Source organism: Scatophagus argus, chromosome 16, assembly GCF_020382885.2.
Source record: "Scatophagus argus isolate fScaArg1 chromosome 16, fScaArg1.pri, whole genome shotgun sequence".
NCBI lineage: Eukaryota > Metazoa > Chordata > Actinopteri > Scatophagidae > Scatophagus > Scatophagus argus.
In genome coordinates this window covers 16,426,249-16,445,436 of record NC_058508.1, presented here as the reverse complement: position 1 = coordinate 16,445,436, position 19,188 = coordinate 16,426,249, and the positions used below count along the sequence as shown (strand labels likewise).

The 19,188-nt window shown below is 40.2% G+C and overlaps 1 protein-coding gene across 1 annotated transcript; it reads right to left on the bottom strand.

Annotated features, from left to right (window-relative positions):
• Positions 1–292: 292 nt before the first annotated feature.
• Positions 293–16,771, bottom strand: usp31 (ubiquitin specific peptidase 31). The gene is made up of 16 exons (XM_046415481.1): positions 15,518–16,771; positions 15,197–15,331; positions 14,673–14,767; positions 14,489–14,581; positions 13,793–13,928; positions 13,281–13,428; positions 13,007–13,187; positions 12,702–12,813; positions 12,443–12,537; positions 11,459–11,536; positions 9,891–10,020; positions 9,346–9,465; positions 8,631–8,856; positions 8,359–8,517; positions 8,080–8,232; positions 293–7,116 (listed from the first exon to the last, which is right to left on the bottom strand). Exons 1-16 carry the CDS (start codon positions 16,040–16,042, stop codon positions 5,624–5,626), a joined length of 3,879 nt encoding a protein of 1,292 aa, XP_046271437.1. The 5' UTR covers positions 16,043–16,771; the 3' UTR covers positions 293–5,623.
• Positions 16,772–19,188: the final 2,417 nt, after the last annotated feature.

Below are 19,188 nucleotides of genomic sequence, written 5' to 3'. Positions count from 1 at the left end.
CTGAAGACTGAGTCCATTCAAGAGTGTTTCCACTTACTGCGATCTGAATTTTAGACCAAAAGCTTTTCTGACATTGATCCATCTGAAACTGTGAAAACAATAACATCAAAAAGTTTGGTGCCTTTAAGCTTCATTTTACTTTAATTATTATTATTATTTTTTTTTAATGCCGCATCAGTGAGTCTGTGTAAACCACTGAAATCCAGAAACCACATCTTCTAGTCCTGCTGAGCCAATCTGTTAGAGAAAAGCTCCCTCTAGTGGAGGAATGAATACACATGCACACAAACACTTGAACTGTTTCAGTATTTTTAATCAGATCTTTCAATTTATACTTGCATGGGTAGCCCAACAAAGTATATACACATTTATCCTTTTGGAGAAATAAAAAACAAAAAAAAAAACATCAAAAGTGCATACATGATAAAAAAAAAAATCAGAAATAAATTAACATAGAAAACTTTGACAGTCTAATTAACTTGTTTGAAACAACTGAATGTCAGAACACTTAAAAAAAAAAGAAAAATAGAAATAAAAAAATGAAGAGGACCTAATGTAAAATAAAAGAGTAGAAAACTTTAAGCCTGTTCAGACAGTGCAGAACAAAAACCTCATGAACCTGGTACAGGAATACAGCAAAATGGCATTAAATGAACTAGAAAAATATCAATGAATGTCAATGAACACTTATTACTTACTGATGACATTTAAAAAAAAAAATCAGAAGTAGAAGACAAAAGGGTCAAAGGGGAGGGGTGCCACATATTTAGCACTGTAGTGTTCTTTGTTAGCTTAGAAAACAATCTAAATGAGACTCATGACATTCATTTGCACAGCATCATCCAAAGACAGATACAAACTAACCGTCTTAAGGCTTCTCAAAAGTCTCAGCGTCACGTTTGTGATGTTTACATTTGACAAAAAAAATGTCCTCAAAAGCCTCAAACATCTGCCACAAAATAATAAAGTCCAGAAACAATTTCACCCCAAAGTCATAACCGTTCGAGTTCTTGAATATTTCAACATTTGTATCCGTGCAGCTGCATTGCTGTAGTATCTGCAGAGTACGTGTTTCAGTTTCAGTGGTTATGGCAACTTTGATTCAGTGGTCAAATGCCTTCACAAACATGTTGCAGATAATGGCATTAAGTTTCACCTTTCTGTGACTGTTAACAACAACTAAACAGCCGTGACACAACAACTCCATTCATTTTTTTCCCTCTAATCTTAACTGATGCCTACAGGGACTGTTATATGCATTTAAAAAACTGATTGATGTTTTATACCCAGTTGACCAGTTATCAGAAATAAATGGTGGCTCTGCTCTGAAACATGACCATTTCAAATAAGAAAAAATCACATCTTTAACAAAACATGGGAAATGTGACATAAATACTACAAAAAGTATTTACTGAACATTTACATTTTAATGTCGCTGCTCATTACGTAGTGTAATATAAAACTACAAATGTACTATCTCTGTTTATTGCATTTATCTATCTATATATGAGTTGTCTTTATAATAGATGATCACATCTTTGATGCAGCTGAGAACATTTCACAAGGCTTCACAAACTGTTATCACTTAAGTGAATTAATGGAAGGCTTTTTCACAATACATACATACATACATACATGAGGCTATTTCGTAAACACATAGAGATTATCGCATCCATAGTGTTGTCTCTGCTGGTGTACACCAGTAATAATTATTAAACATCAAAACAAAAAAAACAGTAACCTACCAGTTTGGTAGGAGCACCCAGAAAGCACAGATCAGCAGAATTTAGAAAATAAAAAGAGGAAATAACAAATATATAAAAATTAAGTGATAAAGTGATGAAAGCAAATATGGCATTAAATAGATTTTTATATTGGCAAGATTTTTAAGTTGAATCCTTTTAACTGTACAGATGAAATATTCTGTAAATTACAATTTCTAAATATCGGAATGGTGTGCAAATTAAGCAATGGAATATACCAGCCATGCTCTGCTTTCTACTTTACACAGCTGAGGACTCTTGCATAGTTAATGAAATACATGCATTAGCGTTTTCATGCAATACTGCATTCCTTAATCATCAACAAATTAAAAAGAAAAAAAACAGACAATAACTGCAGTGAAGAGAACAAAAGAGGAAAATTAACTCTGTAAAGATGTGGATTCATTTTCTCATATTTTCGACATCTCGTTTCAACAGGTGTGTATTTGGATTAATTATACCTCTCATATGGAGTACAGTACTTGTCTGGTTTTAATGGCCTTTTGAGCTGTACAAAGTCAGAAACGTTGCATGTTTTGGTAATCCAAACCTCAGCTTCCTTCCAGTCTAATGAATGAATTAGATGACTGTTGGGTTTTTATGCTACCACAAGTGCAATAAAGGCTTAAAAGTTGTTTGCTACTGATTAAAAAGTGTCACGTTAATCACTAAATGACAGCCGTTTCCTGTGACGTAACACAAGAACAAAGTGATGCCGAGCCATTCAAATTAGCCCAGCACAGACCTCTTTACTATTGCTACCGAATGAGCTTACTGAACGAACCATCGTGTCTCATCTCAGCTTACACATTGTAAAAACAACACAGTCCTGTAGGCAAGATGGAGGTTGTTGACACACATGTTGCAGATGAATGAAAATTGGATGGAAAACAAGAGGAGGAAAAAGGCTGCAGCTTTCAGATTCAGATTGTGTATAGAAAGAATTCTGAAGGTTTGATTTAATGAGTGTACAGAATTACCTTTGTTTACAATGGCCCAAAAAACTAAATAAAAATGTAAGGGGGCCTCAGCACTGGGTTCTGGCTACATTAATGGATTAGTAATCCAACTAATTTAATTTTACATGTAATGGCATGATTTAGCTAGGAAAAGAAAACTAGCCATTACAAATCATTAACAGACCTTACAACAATCAAACAAGGCGGTGAAAGCCAAAATCACACAAATCTGTCCGACTCTGAGCCAAAGTGCCGCACACACAGGTTCCTGATAGATTACAACGTAAAGTAGAAAAGAGCAGCTGAAGGAATACCATCACATTTAAACAGCAGTGTGCTATTTATGTGGTCAGTGACTGTTTGAGCGCAGTAGCCAACTGGCCTGCTGGTCAGCTTGTCAAAGTGATGAGGATCCTGAGAATACATTTTGTTATTAATGTTCATCACTTCACAGATAAACTGACTGACAAAAAAAATACATTCTTCTAAATGTCAGGTTTGATGTTCTGGTCTTCATGTTTTGGAGAGAGATTTACAGAGAAACTTACCAAACTGCAGGTAGTTAACCAATACGTTATGTTTTACGGTTGCTCTCAGTTTTGTTGTGTCTATGGCCTGTTTAATACTCTCGACAGAAGGCCGTCTAAATAAAACATTGCTGGGTAGAACTTGGATTGAAAGTGTCACCATTTAGCAACATTGTTAAACAGCTTGTTGTGGCATTCAACTAAAAACTGTGATGCTTCTGTGAGGCCTTAAAGCTAATCTCAGCGTTTGACTCAGACTGAATGCTGTTGAACGATGTGACACATCTAAATCCAGGCACATTAAAGCTCCCGATTAGCTCAAACCCTGCACGGACCATTTAAATAACATACAGAAATCTTTAAATTGAGTGGTATTCCCTCTGAAACCATCTGAGAACCAATGTAAACTTGGTAGATGCTACAGAAAAACATTTGATATACTTACTAATGCTTGGATTTCAAGGGCGTAAACACATTCATTCATCCAAAACATGCATTACGCTGGTATCTAATGTAAAAATATTGCAATTTCAGTTGGGGATAATCCTACAATGATAAAAGCTGATTGTTCAAAATGAGACCAAAGAGCATCACGAAAGCTGCAGTGACCATTTCCTGCCTCTGCATGTGCTTCTATCACTTCCCTGCAAAAAATAACCCATGCAGTGTTTTATAGTTGACACAATCCAGGCCACATGTCCATATTTTAACAAATGCTCAGAGACAATAGAAATGTATTTCTATGATTACTTAAATCGCTAGTTATCAATACTCTGTTTCAGCCTGATGGAGAGGGAAAAAAATGGCAACGTGCTGTCTACTCCAGTGAGGTACCACAGGTTATGATAAATGCTGCCGACAGTTTTCTGGTTCACTGAAGTGTGTGGTCACAGTTCTGAACATCAGCATTTGAAAACATGCTCATTTAAGAAATATCAGTGCCAGAGGAGCATCAGCCTGTTAGAGCACCAGGTGTAGTAAAGAGGTGATTTCTTAAAATGACCCCTGAAACACAGAGATGAATGTACCCTTTTACCATTTCAAGTCTAAGGCCCGTTAACGATACTTTACGATATGTCTGGAACTCATGGACAGAGAACATATTAAAAATGAGTTACTTACATTGGTTAGTGTGTATTTATATATGTGACTGTTGTGGGTAAAAGAAAAACTACTTTATCTATACAAAGTGCGAACGATACAACATTCCTACTCAGTGATGCATACAGCAGTAGACTACAATATTGCCAAAGGCAATTACTTGTTTCCATGTACAGCATTGAAAGGCGCTTAAGATCATTTTCCTCTTGCTTATGGAAAGGGAAAAAAATGGTGTATATACCATATACTTTGTCATTATCTGTACAGACACACACACACTGTATATATACTTTATATATAGAGAGAGAGAATTTGATTTTAAAGGGTTTCATTCCAAAACACAAGGTCCCTTTGAGATAAAAGTAGGTAACTTCATAAAATACATTTTCGAAAAAGTACTAGTAGTAAACAAAAATACATTTTTAAAATATTGGGAAAAGTGTCTCAAATTCTTCCTTCTCTCAAATCTTTTTCTGTTTTGGTCCAGGGCCTGCCATCACCTCTGTATTTTTAATCTTTTAATGTCTGTCTAGTCAGCACAGCATCAATCCTCGAAACTCTCAAGACATGAAACAACTTACCAGCACATATAATATACTCACGTCTTTCCCCAAATAGCTTTAGACAAAAAACACGAATGCTACACCCTCTTAAACAATGCATGAGGGGTTTGCAAAAATATCTGAAGAAACAGACCTAAGTTTTACTTGAAACAATCAATGAAAACTACTATAAACGCTTGGCCACAATTATTTCGGAATGAAACTCTTTTGCTTGTGCGCTTGTGTTGGTGAGCATGTCGACTCGGTTTCAGTATTTGTCCAGAGACTATTTTGTGATGTTATGGTTCTGTCCTCACTGATGTGGATTTTAAAATACTCAAAATAATGAGGTTTAAGTGTCAGTAGCCAGCTGCTTATTATACACTGTATAATAAACTGGATATGCATTTTAAGTCAGGTTTTTGTTTTGTTTTTTTTAGCAGAATACTTTGCAGGCAAACTAACCCTCCTCATGTAGTGTTTTTGCACTCACATGTGCACTTCTTTGCTTTTAATTCAATATGACTAAAAAAACTCAAAAGTTGGCTGCCAAAATTTAAACCTCAAAGCCAACACATATATCTGAACCCAGTAAAAAAAAAATAAATAAATAAAAAAAATAAAATAAATAACATCAAAAAATGTCTCTCGACAAATACATCTGCCGCTCACTGAAACTTAGGCACAAAGAAAATAGCTGCATTATGTAAGTTCAATGTACTATGGATGTATCATTGAGGCTTTTGTGTTGTACGTGCAGGAGATTGCATGCTTGATGACAGCTTTCGGGAAGATGCCATCCTTTCAAGAGGCTTCTTCCCGTTTGCTGGAGACTTGAGACTTACTTCAGAAGTGGAAGACTTGGATTTGCCAACGTTTAACAGAGTGCGACTGAGAGAGCTGGGGGGTTTGGAAGACATCTTTGTCTCTGACTTTGTCTCACCTCCATGAGTCTCTAGAGATGCCTGCGAAGACACAGCGTCTTCTGTCTTTCCCTTATCACCACCGACGTCCTTGGCATGTCCGTTCTGCTTGCCGGTCCTCTCCGAAGCCTTTTTGACAAGCATTGCGTTCTTTCCTAAGTCAGCCGACCGGCGGCTTTCTCTTTGTCGGAGGGCACTCTTGAAGAAAGACAGCCCTTTTTCTTCAGGTTTGCTGCTGCGCTGCAGGTCTCTGGTGGATACGCTGGGTGAGCGCAGGCTAGTGACAGAAGAACTGCTGCTAGAGCTCCTTATTAATCTCCTTTCAGGCCGGTTGCTTTCCCCACCCTTCGACAGTGAAGAGCGCGATGCCAAGCTGCCTCTGAGACTGTCCACCGGGGGGCTAGTGTGCATAGAATCTCTGCTGAAGCTCCTTTCTGCCAGCTTTTTCCGACTACTTGTGGAGCCTTTGTCAGTGACGCTGGAATTCTTCTTTGCCGTTGGTGAAGGAGAAGCCGAGGACTGAGGTGTGGAGCGGATGCATTGCTTGTGTTGTGGCGTTGCCTCTACAGATTGAGTTGCCTCCTTTGTTTTGGAGGGGGTTCCGCTGGGTGTAGAGGTGCCTTTCTTGACGTTTACACTCTTTTCTTTAGTATTGCTCACCTTTTTGCCTTTCACAGGCGTACTGGAAGACGTCTCAGAAGCTGAGGTCTTATGGGTTGAGCATAAACGCTTTTTGGAGGTTTTCTCTTGCTCCACTTTGCTGGAAGTCTTAGTGGAGCCTGTGCTTTCTGCCTTTGAGGCAAATCCTCCAAGACTGCTCTTACGTTTCTGTTCTTTGGAGGGAGTACCTTGGGAGGGCAGAACGTTTTGGTCTATAGCTGTAATCTGGTTGTTGTTTTCCGTTGTCTCATTTTTGGTGCTCTTCTTTTCAACCGGTGTGGGAGCCCTGCAGTAGATCATGTCGAGGAACCGTTTATTGTTGTCTTGGTCACTCAAGTTGCTCTCCATCATAGACAGGGGGGACCTGCTGCCAAAGTAGCGTTCATGTCTACTGTAGCTGCCAAAACAGGATGTGGAAACTTTATCGTCACAGGCCTCTCCTATCCTCTCCAGAGGAGGAGAACATCGAGAATCAAGGGAGAAACGTGAGGGCGAGTTGGATCTCATGTGCAGCTTCGCAGACAGAGACCAAGAAGGCTTTATCCCACTGTCGCTGAAGGCTAAAGGGCTAGCGATGGACGACCTGGAGGACAGACTCTGACGCTGAATGCTTCTCACAAAAGGACGCACAGAGAACCCTCCTAAAAATATGAAAAAAGAAACAAATGCCAGTTAGGGTTTAAGTGCTGTTGAAAGCTCTGAATTAATCCAAATTCCAAAAAAATTTCCAAGCTAAATAATTTTAAAAAATCCATGTAATGCCGCATAAGCTTTTCTCATTCTTTCCCATGGCTTCTGAAATTCTGCCAAAATATATTTGAACAGCTTTAACTTAAACTTAAATAATGACAGCAAATTATATAATAATAAAACAATTACTACTACCAGGATAAGTATTGATGCCACAATTAAAGGTTTAGGTACTCGAACATAAATAATAATAATACATCACTTGTGTAATTTGGAAGATCTATCCACAGTGAGACTTGTGAAAGCTGTAAGCTTAAATACCAGTTTGCCTCGCCAAAATATGTGAGGACTTTGCTGACTCTGCACTCCGGAGGGTTAAACAGAACCTACGTTTATATTAATCACAGACAGCACCTCCTGCCAACACGCATCTCAATCCGGACTCACTCAGGATGTGAGTTTTCTATGCTCAAACACGTCATCTTGCTCATCCCAGTCACATGCGACACATGTCGTATCACTTTCTGCTTTGTCCCTGGAATATTTTCCCTCTTTTATATGAGATTTTATAATTGAATTTTGGAGTTGATATTTGTTCAAGTGCAAGAAGAGCCTGGGTGGTATTTTTATTCCAACAGAAATATTGTCTGTGGAACAAGTAATGCACTTTTTCCCCAAGGTTTGAGTTGCTCATTTTAAACACGATGAAAGAAAAGCTGTCTCTTTGAAGCAGTTTTGTTTTCATCATTTGGGTCACGGTTTTGCATCCAAAAAGTTAAAAAATCAAAACTCTGAACTTTGTGCTGCTGTTGGGAACTATGATCTGAAACTTAAAGTATGATTCAGTAGACAGCAGCAGTTCATCGTAGAAAATCGAATAAATTAAAACAAACACAAGCATCGCATCGTCTCACCATCATCTTCACTGCGTTCTCCTGGGAACTCTACCGACTCAGCCAGTGATGCCAGAGAGGTGCGTCTAGATGAGGCTCCAGAAGCCAAACTAGCAGGCCTGCTGCCATGTAGCCTGTTGACCCAGTGGTCACACAAGGATGAACTGGTGGAACCTGTGTTAATATATGACAAAAGTTCATGGGAAACATTGCAATACAAATAAAAATTCACTGCAGTCTTCATCACAATGACTAGAAGAAACAAATGCGGCAGATAATAAGACGGAAATATGTACTGACCGGCGACAGAGCTGTTGGCTGACCACGAGGGAATCACCGTCCTCCTCTGGTAGAACAGAATATAAGCCGTCTGCTGACACACGTCATCATCGGCTACATGTGAAACCTCGCTGTCATCAAAGCAGTACCACTGACCATCAATGGAGTTCTTACAGTAGGCTGTGAGTGCAAAACAAAGAGCAGAATGGGTCAAAAAGGAGGATGGACACACAGTTATACAGTCTAACTCTATGTCCTGATAATTCTCACACACAAACATACTGTAGCATTACCTGTGTAGTGGCCTCCATGCATGTTGCCATGGTGGTTGCACACAGCGTACAGGTCATACAGGTAGTCGTCAGGGTTCCTTCCCAAGCCATATGGACGTCTCCATGGCGACCAATGGGAGGGTAAACTCCAGCTGCTCTGGCTCCTTTTAACCACATGAGGTGCCATGTCCATGCCCATCAGCGGGAACCTCACCATGTTCTGCATCTTCACCCTCCGGTCCCCCTCCTGAAGCAGACGCCAAGATAACCAGATCAGCAACGACTCCGGCTTACTAACTCACCGCAGTCTGTCTATCTGTTTTCAGACATCAAAATTGAAATTAAATTGTTTTGGATAATCAGTGCAACAGACAAATTTCAGCGAGTGTTTGATTACAAATGCCAACGTGCCCTAACGACAGAACGCCCAGAAATCCAACATAAAAAAACAAGCTTCAACCTGATGCAAAATAAAAACAGAAGTGAGCCTTGTCCTTGATACTCAGAAAGTAGAGTTTCTACTTTCCATTTTAACTAGGATTCGCCACACAGTTGTATGCCTCCATGCAAGTCAATTTACAGTTTGCACCAAATTTTAAGACATCTTCTCAAGGCATTCCTGAGATAATGGTATTCACAAGAATGGATCAGACGGCTATACACAGACAGACAACCTCACAACATTATGCTATCGATGGTACTGAGTCATATTAAGTGCTTGCTTGAGCTGAAATACCTGTCTGAACCTCTTGAGGTGTAATATGAGCACATCCGGCAGCGTCCACAGGCTGAGTTTAATTCGGCCCTGCTGCAGCTGCTTGCAGTGGGGACAGCGCCAGGCATCGTCTGGGGCCAGCTAAAACACACACAATCCACCAATGAAGGTCAATCTCCAACCACACAGGCTTTGAAAAAAAAAAAAAAAGCCTCACACGGGGTGAGGCTCAGAGTTTTTCCTCTCGCTTCTCTCGCTGCTCCTCCAGAGGAATCACAGGCAAGTTAAACTACAATGTATATGTGAGTCTGTGCTCAGAATTTCTGTTTTTTTCTAAACATAGCATCAGCAGTCAAATACAAAGTAAAACCATAGAGAGCGAAGCGGTTTTTGAACTCAGGCCGAAGAATAATAATCCGTCACGGAGACAACCGTGAGACTAAACTTCAAAATATACTTAACTGCTGACAGGTGCCAAGGCAAATACGGGACTTATTTTGTGACGTTAAACTGCTGACTGTGCACTAATTGACCGCGTGTGTGCGTATCTGTGGTCTCATCACTACCTGCTCCTCCTTAGTGTAGAGCTGAAAGCACTGAGAGAGGGTGCAGGCCTGCGGCTGATGATGTTGTTCCCTGTGCAGATACACGCTCTCCGCATCAGGAATGTACTCCTCCTCAGTGTGTCCAAACAGACTGCAGGGAACACAAAGCACAGTGAATCCAACAGCTAAATCATGTGAGGGTCACAAGATCTGACCCTATAGTGTTGGTCAAACTGCTTCCTGTATCAAAGTGAAATAGCTCGAGAGAGTTGATGTAACAGTCAAACACATGGCAGCGATCCAATGTGTCCTCTGACATATTAAATTGTGTGTAATACTTGATGATGATGTGAAGTACACCTTTTCTTAGAGTAAAGGAGCTTCCCAGGGGTGCAGCAGCACTGGAAAGGGCTGACAACAGCTTCTGTCTGCACAAACATTAACTACGTGCTTGGTGATAATAAATTCAGTATCTTGCAGGCATTTTCTTCCATGTGTACCTTAAGTGCAAACCCCGAAAACTGATGAATAACAAAAACGGGTGATCAACACTTTTGATGAAGATGCATGTCACCAGTAAAGGGTGCGCGTGTGTGTACATGTGGGCGTTGTAACCGCACAACACAGTATTTAGCTTAAGTGAGGAAATAAGAGCAGTCATGTTGGTGATCGTGTAGGAGCAAATTCAAACTCTGGCGACTGCTTGATTTAAAACCGCAACTGTTTCAAATTAAGCACATTTCTGTGTAGATCAAGCCACTTTCATTTCCAAAAGCAGATAATGTGACGAACTGCAGGGAAAAATAGTGGGAGACACCTACACTCAAGGGCTCAAAATAGGTTTAAGCCCTGTAAAGCAGCCCTTGTGCATTTGAAAATGCTGCTTAACTTGATAGCTAAGTCCGTCTTTCCAGAAATCCTGCACAACGCAATGACTCTCGCCGTCAGTTCGATGAAGTATTGCTTCACCTTCAACTGCAAAACTGTGCTCTGAACTGACACATAAAAGGTGCAGTGATGTGTGGGCGAGATTATTTTTTATGACCGTGCCAAGTTGCGGCCTTCTAAGCCAATGAGCACTCACATTAAGTTGGGAAACAGGAGGAGTAGAGGACCTAATTGACCAACTGACCTCTTTATTTCACTACATGATACTGTTGACACAAACCGCTTCAAGATTCAGGCATTTTTTATTTTTTTCATACTTTTTAGTAATCAAATTGAAAACGGATTCTGTCATCTCAACTCGGCTTTCTACATCATCACTTACATGCACAAGCTTGTTACTCTGCCTGTTAGTGCGTGGCTTTCAATAAAATTACAATAAATTACATGTTCAGTGTCTACAAGGCAAGTTATTAGACTAAGTGTCTTAACCCATTCTGTCAAATGAACGCCATTGTTGAATCAAATGTGATCTGATGTACGCATGTCTCCCAAACAGTTCTGCAACATTTTTTTTTTAATTTAATTTATTATCCTCAGGCAAATGAATGTCCAAACTTGGCTTCTTTCTATTCTGTTCAGAACAAACATACGGTAGGTACAAAAAACAGACATTTGACAAACATTAATCTTTTTTCACTTACTAGTCCTTTGTCTCTTTGTCCCACTCTACCACTATTTTCACATGTGGTGGTCCCCCTTGTCCACAGGACTTGTATGCTCTGGAGTGGAAACAGACATTTAGACAGGTGTCACTTATAAATGGGGTTTTAAAGTTTTTCATTTATGTCACTGTAGGCTAGCGTGAAAAGCTGTGTGCCACACAATCCATGAACAATTCTGTGTGGGTTCAGTGAGAAGAATATGTTCTTAAAACAGTGAGTTAATCCAACATGACTGCAATAAATGAAATCATCTGGTTTTTCAAAGTTGAAATATATTTCTGCTGTCATAGCTTTTTAGAACTGTGCACGTGAAAGACAATGGCTGTCACAACAGTACCTATCACTCAATCACACTAATGTGAAAAACAACTTAGATTTAACTTTGACTCATGCACCTCCAATGCTGTGACTTGTTTTACTGTTCTGAACTTTTGTAGGTACCAAGCCAAACGTGCTAAACTGGCATTTTAGCACACAGTCAGTATCATGTCAGGGCATGTCAGCTAAGCAGCCCTACGAGATAAACAAAACTGATGGGGCATGTGTGGGAAGAGAAGTTTGGAGTACGAGATGGATGTAATTTCCACCTCACCCGACTACCCAAGATCAGGCATGTCCGCGTCCCTGCCCCTGTGGACATTTGTATATGAGCTGTTTGCTTTGATTTTCAGCTCACGTTCACCTTTCGCTGACATTAATGTTTAGCAAGCTTGGAAATAAATATTTGCATCTCAGTGGTTGGGCTCCAGAAAGGTTTTAAACAAAAGTACAACTCTGGTACATCAGGGGATTTCTGAAAGCGTGCACTGTATGCACAAATGCGTACTGCATTAAAGACAAGAACGTTTGGGTAATTGCAAGAAAATTAAAAAATTACATCTTGTTCAAAAATAACAATAAAATAGAGTGACAGTGGATCTTAGAGATTAGTAAACAGATACTAGTTTAAGTAGCCGAGCCGACCTATCCACAGTCGGGTGACACAGTGGTCTCTCATCTTGGGGAAGCAGGTAGGTGATGCCAACGACGCCAACCACCCGAAGACTGAAAGGCCCAACCTACACAGAGACAACACCATCAATACGACTGTGAGAGAATCAAGTCTGGCTTTCTAATATTTTACTCCACAGTAACTTCACTCATCTCATGCCTTGTTTTTCCACTTAAGGATCAAATTATTTATCGTATATTCAATATATAAGCTTCTTGTTCCTCTTCCTACCTGAATGTAGACCCCAGGCCTCAATAGATGACGCATTTTCTCCAGGATCTCTTTCTGCAGAGCATCCCAGGTCACAGTACGCTCCATGTACAGTACAAAAGGGAGTCCGAACCTGAAGCAACATCATGTGTGGAGAATTGTTAGCTCAATTTCTGCCCATTAAGCCATTACTACCATTTTTGGGAACTATAAAAAACTAATTGGACATTGTTTCTATTATTGACAAGAACAAAGCATGTGTTAAACAGTCATAAGACAGAGGACAAGTTAGCATCACAGAACGTAAAATACTCTGACTGTGGTACCTCTTTCCTTGGTGGCCGCTACATGCTCTGTTGCACACCAGAAGGATCATTTTTTCAGGTCCAAGGTTTTTATTCGGTGATGCAGTTAAAGGAGTCATGGCCCCCTGCATGAAAGATGGAGTCCTGCTGATTTCTGGACCATACTTCAAGTTGTTATGATTCAGGTTTGCCAGAAGACTTCCTGTGAAACAAACAAACAGGTTTCCATAGATTCCCTACAATCAATTTAATGTGTAAAAGTTCGGGTTATGGGGGCAAAAAAAGGATTATTTACCTCGTTTTGTGCGCAAGTTTTCCAGTTTGAAGGTCTCTGGTGTCTCAAAGGCAAATATAGAATCACTCTCCTGAATGATGTCTAGATCATCATCATCATCACAAAATGAACGATGAAAGCCATCATAGTACATTTCAGTCAGAACAAACTAAAAGAGAGAAAAGAAACAGTACATTTAAAAAAACTGCATCTAGCTTACTTAAATGTTTTATACTGTTGCTGCAAAAATTACAGTCATCACAATATCACTCCTTGTCCTGCTTTAGCCTTCAGTAATATTTACTCTTGAGGCATCTTCATCTTGTCAGCGTTAATCAATGTTAGCACTCAGCTGCTGTTGCAGCCCTGTCCAACTGTGCACTGAGTCCCCTTCATAAAAAAACTGTTTTCATGACAGACTGCTGTTCAGAGGTCAAACTGGCTTTAGGGAGAGTGAGCTACTGTAACACTGTGTGACTGTAACATAGCCTCACTGTGCCAGACCCTGAGCTGATAAGAGACAGGAATAGCACCTGGTCCATTGGGATCTTGGTCTCACGTGACACAGCATCTCTGAGGCGATAGACGGTGCTGTTGAGGGGAACAGCAACTCCAATCCTCATACAGTGAGAGTACTTCCCCTGGTAGACCACTGTCACATACAGGGGCCTGGCAAAAACAGTTACATAGTTTACTATGCAAGCAAGGTTTCTCTTGCGTTACAGCCATGGTTAACATTTATTATAGTTAAAAGGTGTTGCAATTATTTCCTTTTACGACCCGTTTTTGATAAGTCTATGGCACTGATTTTTAAGGACTGAAGACACATTGTTGTTTTGGTTTGAAACTGCAAAGTACACACTCCTCCCACACCCATTTACTGCTCCTCTTGCACTCAACCATCTGCACACTGCTAACACACCAGGTCACATTCCTTCTTCTATAACCGCCACACACTCATATTTGCTTCAGGTTGTTGCAAACTTGTCAACACACAATTTGACCTGAAAGTTAAATTGCATACATTGTGCTTGTTCATAGAGTTAAAAAAAGAGACAGAATAAACATAACACTCACTACTTTTTTTTTGAAGCCACATACAATTATTTCTGTACCAATAAATGTTCTCTTTATTATGCACAAGTTTTTGCTGTATAAAGCTCTTAAACCAGAGTCATGAGCATGCAAAAACCTGTGATCTGAGCACAGCTCAAAAGAGAGTAGCTCACCGTGTGTGAGGCAGTGGGATCGGTAAGGAGATGCAGAGGAAGGGATCAAAGGTATTGCTCTGCTTTTGGCAATGTGGGCAGGTGAGAGAAGACCTGTTGGGATGAAATTAAATCTTTTAATACAGCAGAGAGATCATGTGGTCACAGTGGGGAAAAAATAACTTTCACTGCACATAAAACCTACCTGTACTGAGCCTGAAATAGTTCTTGTACAAACGACCCAGCAGAGAGGGGAGGAGATGGTCCCTCTATGCTTTGGTCATCTTCTTCAATAGGTGGCTGAACAAACACAAACAGGTTCTATTAAGTCAGATTCAGATTTGAAAATCATAAGTAATACCAGACTCTGGGGTTTTTTAAGCCACTGCGGGAGCCTGCATATTCTGGTTATTGACTAGATCAAGAGAGTCAAGAGGAAACACGACCAGGTTAGTCACACTTAGCTGGACTTTGTCTGCAGCTTGTTAATAAGATACGCTTAATGACGGAACAAACTCATAAATAAAACTCTAATAAAATACCTTTGAGTTATAATGCAAAGCAACAAAACAGTAAGGAGTGAAAGCATGCGCAGTAAGGGGGAAATATCAAGTTGTCAATTAAACTTCAGGTCTGGATTGATGAATCCCATACGTTCAGTGTTTTTCCAAGAACAAAAGAAAACAAAAACAGATGCCCATAACAACCCCACAAGTCTTCTAAACTCACCTTAATAGCAGGCCTACTGTTGGGGTTGAGGGTGTTGAGATCCTCATGTACTCTGTCCAGCAGCCACAGTAGAAACTCTTGAGCATCATGCTGGGCATTCCCTTTAAACTGAGTGGCATTTCTTGACACAGCGTTCTGCAACAAACAGCGTGGTCCCAGGATTACATTCAAGTTCCAAATCTCAACACTGACAGTATCTTTAAGTTTCATTAGCTGCAGATCCTAAACATTTGTGCATCATGTCATAGGTCAGCATTTGCATTTTCTGCATGTGTTAGCAAAGTTAACTTTTCCACAGGCAGAGCACCATAATAAATTTACCTTAAAATCCCTACTATGCTGGGGGGTATACTCAAATGTCCATAAAGCCCGCACAAGTCCTGACAACTGCTCTGTAACTTCTCCTTTCCCCAGGGGACCCTTCTTCTGCAGATGTATGCCATTTGTCTTTGGTTTGTCCTCACCCAGCTCCTTGTCTTTATAGTGCTCCAAAACCAAGTACTCAGCAAAGAGTTCAGTGTTACTGAGGCACTGCAGGATTGCATTCATGAAGCATGTATTCCCGTGGTTTTTGAGACCTGACACTCCAGGAATTCTCTCTCCAGACAGGAAACCCCCGAGTTCCCCATCTTCCATGGGCACATCTTTACTTCCAGATTTAAAGGTGGAAAATCCTCCATCGTCTTTGTCATCCTCCGTTTGCACTTCAGATCCAAAGTGAGATAACGCTGTCAGTGTCCTTATGACTCTGCTCATAAAACTGCCAACGGAGCGCACAGAGCCTCGTCTGAATAGCTTCTTGCTGAAGCTCGACTTCTTGTCCTTGACTGCGGCTTTGCAAGACATGATTTCTTCTTTCACAGGCCTACAACTCAGACCGATGTGCGGAGAAGAACGAGAGCCATCTCACTGTCAGCTATCTGCTGCTCCATCTCAAAACATGCAGACAGCAATAACGCCAACTCGTTAACGTTAAAGCTTGCGCTGCAGGGAGCATTGGGCGTGTTAAATTAGCTAACCTTAGCTAATAACACAATTTTCTATTAAGGTGTGTGCTTATAGAGCATGCAGCTGCAGATGGTTATTTTCACTTTTCCAACAACGTTGGCAAATCGTGCACAACAACCTTGCTTAAAATATCAGTGACGATCAAATACCAACTGAGTTAAGATCCATAACATAAGCATCGCTCGGGTCAGTTATTCCTGCTGCAACTTCCTCCAGAGTTACCTTGTTCTTGCTGTTTACTACCCCGCAGCAATGAATTAACTTGGGTTAGGCTGAAAATGAAAACAGCTACGTTAGCTAAATTAGCTAATGCTGACGATAGCTACAATAACAAGACCAAAAGAAACAACAGCACTTATTATCGACTTCTGGTCCATGTCCAAAAGAAACTGGTAGTCCGCCATGGTTTGTGGGTGATGGCAGTTAGAGTAGAAAGAGCGGTCGAAAGTTAGTTAACCTCACATTTTTCACATATTTGGAGGCACATTCGGGCTAAGCTACCAAATAGCGGAATCGTTTTACTTCTTCTTCTTCTGCTTCTTCTTCTTCGTCTTCTTCGTGTTTTTCTACTTGTTTGTGTTGGCAGCTGATACGCAGGTTTCTAACTTCATTACCGACACCTACTGGACTGGGGTTGGAGCAGCAGCCTGACAGGAGCAAGTTCTTTTAACAGACCCCCTTTTTTAAACAAAAAAAAATACTTTAAATACTTTAAATATACCCAGTTCGTCAAATCAGCAATTGAACCAGGAATAGTGTATTATATGAATGTGAGTAAATCCTCGAATACTTCAATATACACAATATAACATCAATATAACCAACTATTTTCTGCACAGATAGACTCAGATATCTTCTGTCATCATTTTTTTAATGATAGCAGAGGAAAGACCATTGATTAAGAATTGTTTTATAAATGCCCGTTCCTCCCTTTGATTTGACCTATGATTCAGATGACTTTCATTATGCTTTCAATAGTCCAATGAAGTTGTTGTAGCGGTCTGTGTGCTGTTTGTGTGCTGTAGTGCACCTGGAGCTCTATGAACCCACCCACATTAGTCTGACTCTCCTCATCATTTGTGACACAGATGTTATTTCAACTTCTTTTGCAGAGAATTATGTTTTAAAGGCACCTCTACAGATTCTGAGTGCTTGTAGATTCACAACATCTGTTGGAACTGCTTTATATTTACAGAGGATGTGAGGTTTAATGGAGGCTGCTCATGATGATCATTCATGTGTCAAAACAAATAAAAATAATAAAAGGCAAAATAAATAAGCAGGTCAATGAAATAAAATGTAAGAATAAAATCAGTGTCATCCTACTGTCATTTCACTCTTCTGCCTGGGGGAGGCACAACGAGCACGGGAGCAGAAAAAGAGACACAGAGGGACAGGATGTGTCCATATGTGCAAACACATGCAGCTTAATATTAAGGACCTTGTCACACTGATTTTGTGTGTGTGTGTGTGAGAGAGAGAGAGAGAGAGAGAGAGTGTTTTATGGTGTTATGGTCATGCTATAGCGACGTGTGTGGGCACAGCATGAACATATTTGTATGAGACTAAATAGAGGGACGTGGTGACGAACTATAAAAGCACCATCTTATCTGCGTGTCTACGTCTTTGTATCTCTTTGTACATCTTATCAAGAGTGAAACAAAAATAATCCAATAATGACAGAGTGTGTGTAATTAAATAAAGTGGACTTGAGAGTGTGAAAGTGGAAACACTGTGAGTTGGTGGTTAACGCAAGTGTTTAATAAATATGAATCATCTGTTTTCTTTTTCAGGTAAGTGGGCGGAAAAGATAAAGATAGAAGAGAAGAGAAAATACTCCCACAAGAATGACAAGTACAGCTGGAGTGCAATGATGCCAAATTAAACTAACGTGACAAAATAAAGACTCTGCACTTGTCTTTTATAATCAAGTCAAGGTAGAACATCCTGTTTACCCTGTTTTCTTACACTGTAATCTTATGTTGGGTGTTGGACAATAAAGTGCTTTTGCTATGCTCGTCACATCTGCACAACAAGTTTCCTGAAGATAATGAGTTTGGATTTTTGAGTGACAATTGTTTTGTGGCGTCAGGAGCTGATTAGCTGCTTGTTCTTACTGCAAAATGTAGGCCTATACTGTAAACACTGAAACACTAAATACCACAATGACATCTGAACGTCAATCAGATGCCATGGCGGAAGTGTTGTAGTTTTCTTCTTTTCATTAAATGTTTATCGTAATGTACAGACTCTGTGGTAGCCAGCAACGTAGGTTCCCTCCTGGGCTACCGTGGGGCTTGACAGTTCGTAGCCCACCCTCTACTTCCAAGTGCCAAATTTGATTTCCCCAGTATACAAGCCATACCTGTGATCCCTCAGTCAGTGGCGCCTTTCCTCGCCCATCCCGACAGGCTCTGGATGTGCAGGCAGGTGATAACTGCTAAGTCCGTTTATATCTGCTTGACGCTTTGAGCCTCCCATAGGGGTATTACACAGTAATATGAGGCAAATGTCAACGTTACGTTTATGTTTATGCTTTGGATTTGTTTGGCTTTGCTTTGATTGATTTGATCTGTTTTCATTTCGTCTCTACTACCCCTACTGCGATGTCTGCTTTCTTTATTTCTTTCTTTCTTTCTTTGGTTGGTTTTGTTCCGCTTTCTCCAACGTCAAAAGTGGTTAATTCAGAGTTGTGGTCTGAAAGGTCGCTACGTGGTTGAGCTTGGAAAGTCGAATTTAAATCATTTCAAATCGCTGTGGCTGCTGTAAACATGAAATTAAAGGAGTCGAAATAGCATAAGTTTAAAAATAAAATCTTTATCAGCACTGATGCTAACGTTTAATCAGTGTTGTCTCAATGTTCCTGCTGCTAACGTTCCCTCCAAAATGTTTAAAGGACTAAAACCAATTCAGAGGAATAAAACAGTTTGTTTTTGTTTTGTTTTGTTTTTATGTGAGTCCTGGAACTTGTTTGACATTACTCT

What these genes read in the sequence shown, in the direction of transcription:
- usp31 (XM_046415481.1), bottom strand. Translation starts at nt 16,042, where the DNA reads ATGTCTTGCAAAGCCGCAGTCAAGGACAAGAAGTCGAGCTTCAGCAAG. An exon ending in CCAAGATCCCAATGGACCAG is followed by an intron (nt 13,429 to 13,792) that starts GTGCTATTCCTG and finishes TCTCTCTTTTAG; the next exon opens with TTTGTTCTGACTGAAATGTA. An exon ending in AAACTTGCGCACAAAACGAG is followed by an intron (nt 13,188 to 13,280) that starts GTAAATAATCCT and finishes TTTGTTTCACAG; the next exon opens with GAAGTCTTCTGGCAAACCTG.